Source organism: Myotis brandtii, unplaced genomic scaffold (assembly GCF_000412655.1).
Source record: "Myotis brandtii unplaced genomic scaffold, ASM41265v1 scaffold1424, whole genome shotgun sequence".
Classification (NCBI taxonomy): Eukaryota; Metazoa; Chordata; class Mammalia; order Chiroptera; family Vespertilionidae; genus Myotis; species Myotis brandtii.
In genome coordinates, this window is record NW_005355089.1 from 650,957 (window position 1) to 655,093 (window position 4,137).

Below are 4,137 nucleotides of genomic sequence, written 5' to 3' on the forward strand. Positions count from 1 at the left end.
GGGAGGAGCTTTGTGGAAGACTGAGTAATTCTCCAATTCAGAAGAAGAGGATGGGCCCATAAGGTAACAGAAACCCAGAGGAGGCTTAGCCAAAGCCACACAATAGGATGTTGATGTCAAGGCTATGATATTTCATCATTGCAAGTATTTATATCCATTTCTTACCTATCCCATTGGTCTGTGGCCTCCTGTATCCAGGGAGCCACAGTTACGAAGGGTTTCTCCATTTCAAAAAAAGGGATGTTCAAACCCAGAATGCAGAGCACATCAGTGAATAAAAGGCTCACTGTGTGGACCCTTACCCACCAACCAGATGTGGCCCCAGCAAGTAGGCGTTGAAGAGTAGCAGGCAGGAGTGGTGAAGTTGGCTTGTCTCTGACCAAAGGGTTCTGTCCTTTCCTATTCAGCTGACTTGGAGCTAGATGAGGTGGAGGACTTCCTCGGGGAGCTCATGACCAACGAGTTTGATACAGTTGTGGAGGATGGGAGTCTGCCGCAGGTGAGCATGTCATGGGCACAGCTGCCCCCTTCTTGCCTATAGTTTTTCTTCTCCCCAAGTGTCTATTTTAGGCCAAGACTCTTGGCTCTAACCATTGAGTCTTGCACAAGAACCTTTTATGACTCCCTATTGCCTAGTCTTCCAAGGCCTTTCCAAATCCTACCTCTTCTTTTTTAAATAAATTTTTTTATTGATTTCAGAGATGGAGAGGGAGAGATAGAAACATCAATGATGAGTGAGAATCATTGATTGGCTGCCTCCTGCATGCCCCCTACTGGGAATCGAGCCTGCAACCCAGGCATGTGCCCTTGACCAGAACTGAACCTGGGACCCTTCAGTTCACAGGCCGACGCTCTATCCACTGAGCCAAACCAGCTAGGGCTTCTCTTTTCTCTTGAGATGCCATTCCCAGCCAGGTCTGTTCCTCACCCCCATCCCAAGGGCAGGTCAGGCCAGGCACATTTTCACCCCTCCCCTGGTTAACATCACTCCCCTGCTGGGATTGCCTTCCCTTTTACATCTTGCATCTTTCAAACCCAGTTTTAGTGCCTTCCCAGCTAGGAGGCCCTCCTTCAATGCTTCAGGCCATTACCTGAGCTTTTCATATGTGGTTCCTTCATTAGTGAACTCCTTGGGGGAGGAAAGAGCCCCATTCTCCTCTGGGAAATTCCAAACCCTTCCCCACTCTTGCTGCAAACATGGCCTGTTGTAGGTTCTCTAGAAAACCCAAACTGGTTGAATGTTTTCTTGATAGGTGAGCCAGCAGCTGCAGACCATGTTCTACCACTTCCAGAGGGGTGATGGGGCCACTATGAAGGAGTTGGCCTCCCACATCACCCAAAGAAAGCGCAGGGTTAGAGCCACTGCACTTTCGACAGACAAACAGACGGATGATGATAATGCGGACAGCGCGGAGGAGATGGAGGTGAGAGGGGTGCCCTTGGGTGGGGGAGATGTAGATTTTTAAAAAACTTTTATTATTATTATTATCATTAATGATTTCAGAGAGGAAGGGAGAGGGAGAGAGAAATAGAAACATCAATGATGAAAGGGAATCATTGATTGGCTGCCTCCTGCACACCCCACACTGGGTATTGAGCTGCAACCTGGGCGTATGCCCTGACCAGGAATCGAACGGTGATCTCGTGGTCCATAGGTCAGCACTCAACCACTGAGCCATGCTGGCTGGGCAAGATGTAGATATTGTCAATTTTCTGGGAGATCAGCTACTTTTGTAGGGAAATGATGGGGGTGGGGTGGTAGTGGCTGTATTATCCAGAGAGGGCAAGGAACTTTCCTAAGGTCACACAGCCAATCCTTGCAAAGCGGGGAGAGCCTGGGTCTCCCAGTGGCCACAACTGGGAGGCGTTGTATTTAGCTCTCTCCTGTGTTTCTCCTGCAGGTCACAGCTACGAATGATGGGGCAGCTACTGGTGGGGTCTGCCCCCAGCCTGAATCCTCTGGTCCAGACCCCCAGACTATTAAGGAAGAAGATATAGTGGAGGATGGTTGGACCATTGTCCGGAGAAAGAAATGAGTGGGGCCGGCATTGGTTTGGGCCCTTGTTCTAAGGATTTTTTTTGGAGGATTGTGGATCTTTGGACTGGTTATCCCATCTCCATCCTCTCCCTATTCCCCTGTCTAGCTCCCTCCAGGGGAAGAAGAGCCCTAGGGTCCTTGGCCTTGGGGTGGTAGGACCTGGTTGACCACACCCCCTTGGGCCGTAAGTTATTATCTGAACGGTGAGGCCTGGTTTCCCAGCACAGTGCCTTGGGTGCAGTCAGTGTGAAGAGTAGGATGAGTGGGTGTGGGTGCGGTTGGAAACGCTGAATGCTGGTTGACAGTGGGCAGGTAGATTTATGAAGGGAGAGAGGACCAGCAGAACCAATACTTCTGCTGGGTCAGGAACGGTGAGATGAACATGGCAGCTGGAAGAGAGAGTCATTGACAATGTGAACGAAAGTAGCTGTGTTACCTCTCCCACTTTTCTGCTGCCCGTAAACACACACACAGCAGCTCAGCCCCATCCTGCAGCCCAGCCTCCAGCCCTGGTTCCTTCAGGAAGTCTAAGACATTGGCAAGGTGGTGAGCTTGGGGGACCTGGGCTTTGTTATCTGTCTCCTGCAACCTCTTTCCAAACTCTTCATCCAATTCCATCCATGTCCAGGGATGAGGCTTAAAAGACATGAATAAATAACACCTTAATGTTGAACCTGTCACTTGGTCTGTTGTGAGTAGCCTTGGCATCATTCTTTGGGGAGCTGAGACGCCGAGCTCGGCAAGGGAGCAGGTTCTGGGCCCACCCGAGCAGTCTGGTACTTTGGACAAACACACAGATGGGCAAACGGAGCACAGCAGTGCCCTGAAAGTTTCCGTAAGCCTGAAATAAACTGTATTTTTTTTTCTTTAAAAAACAAAACAAAACCGAGAGTATCCATTGTTCTTCCCCCCTGTTCCCCTGTCCTGCCCGGTGGCCCTGCCATGGGTCTGGACGATAAAATACTGGGTAGCCTTGGGGTTGGGTAGAAGCTGTAAGCCATGGAGAGGCAGGAAGGATCTGGTCACTGCCCCACCTCGCATCGTACGTGTGAAGACACTGGGTGAGGGGGCAGGGGTGGGCCAGGGCCAGGGCCTCAGTGGGAGAACTGGCACTTGAATCCAGGTCTCTCCTGCCTCTGGTGCTTTTAGGGGGATGGGGTAGAGGCAGGATCTGTGGGGTATTGAGGGGATGGGGAAACGGCCTAGTTCAGGCAGGTCTAGCAACAGCTCCCACCCTTCCTGGGGACGGGGATTTAAAAAAAATGAACATCACTGTAGGAATATTTCTTTTAAAAGCCCCCATTTTGTGAAAAGATGAATTAAAAAACCCAAGACCCAGCATTCGGGATTGAAAGTGCCCATGATGGGAGTTCAAGTATTGACTGAGCTGGGAGGGAGGGGGCTGGGGCCCCCAGTCGGACATGGGCAGCTAGAGTGTGGGGCAGGGGGCCCCAAGTCCCCCCAAACCCTCTAGGTCTTGTCTCGGGTCTGGGGGGCTTCAGAGGGTTCAGCGGTGGCTCCTGAAGCTGCCACCTGTGCCTCTTCCATCTCCCTGTCCTCAGACAGTGTGGGCCCCGGGCAGAACGTGTCCCCACGGCCCGCCCGGCCGAGCACAGCCATCCAGCGCCGCTGCAGCTCCTCTGTCTCGGGGCTGAAGTACCAGCTCAGGTGGCTCTGGGTGATCTTGAAGACATGCCGTCTGTCGGGCCGCTCCCCGGCCTCGGGAGGCCCCACCTCAAAGCCAATGAGGGGCAGGCTGCGCTGGGCTTTCACATCCTGGGGAACGGACAGAGCCAGGGTCACCGGGAGGCTGCGCTTCTCACTGCTTTTTCATCTGCTAACCCCCTCTTTTCCTTCCCCTGCTCAAGAACCTTCCAAGGCTCTACTGGTAGCAATAGAAACTTGTCTGGGGCTGGCATGCAGGCTGGGTTCAAATACCCGTTTCCTCCTACACCCCAAACCAGCCGGGCTAGTTTCCTTAGTGTATACCAAGTAATGTCTTCAGGCCTCTGTCTAGGCTGTTGCCCCCATTTACACATTCTTCCCCATCCAGATTGGATCTAGTAGTGCCCCACCTGCACCCTGGCTTTCTCTGGGAA

General features: G+C 52.3%; 2 protein-coding genes across 3 annotated transcripts in view; one reads left to right on the forward strand and one right to left on the reverse strand.

Moving 5' to 3' along the window:
- The window catches only part of TSR2 (TSR2, 20S rRNA accumulation, homolog (S. cerevisiae)), a 3,335-nt gene extending 628 nt beyond the window's left edge, over positions 1-2,707 (forward strand). For both annotated transcript variants that reach the window (XM_014535324.1, XM_014535325.1), the window contains exons 2-4: positions 408-499; positions 1,254-1,424; positions 1,902-2,707. In XM_014535324.1, the coding sequence (XP_014390810.1) occupies positions 408-499; positions 1,254-1,424; positions 1,902-2,036 (398 nt within the window). In that variant the 3' untranslated portion in view covers positions 2,037-2,707. The remainder of the gene's footprint in view (positions 1-407; positions 500-1,253; positions 1,425-1,901) is intronic.
- Positions 2,708-2,868: 161 nt separating this feature from the next.
- The window catches only part of FGD1 (FYVE, RhoGEF and PH domain containing 1), a 24,024-nt gene continuing 22,755 nt past the window's right edge, over positions 2,869-4,137 (reverse strand). The window contains exon 18 of the mRNA XM_014535323.1: positions 2,869-3,814. Coding sequence (XP_014390809.1) covers positions 3,509-3,814 — 306 coding nt within the window. The 3' untranslated portion in view covers positions 2,869-3,508. The remainder of the gene's footprint in view (positions 3,815-4,137) is intronic.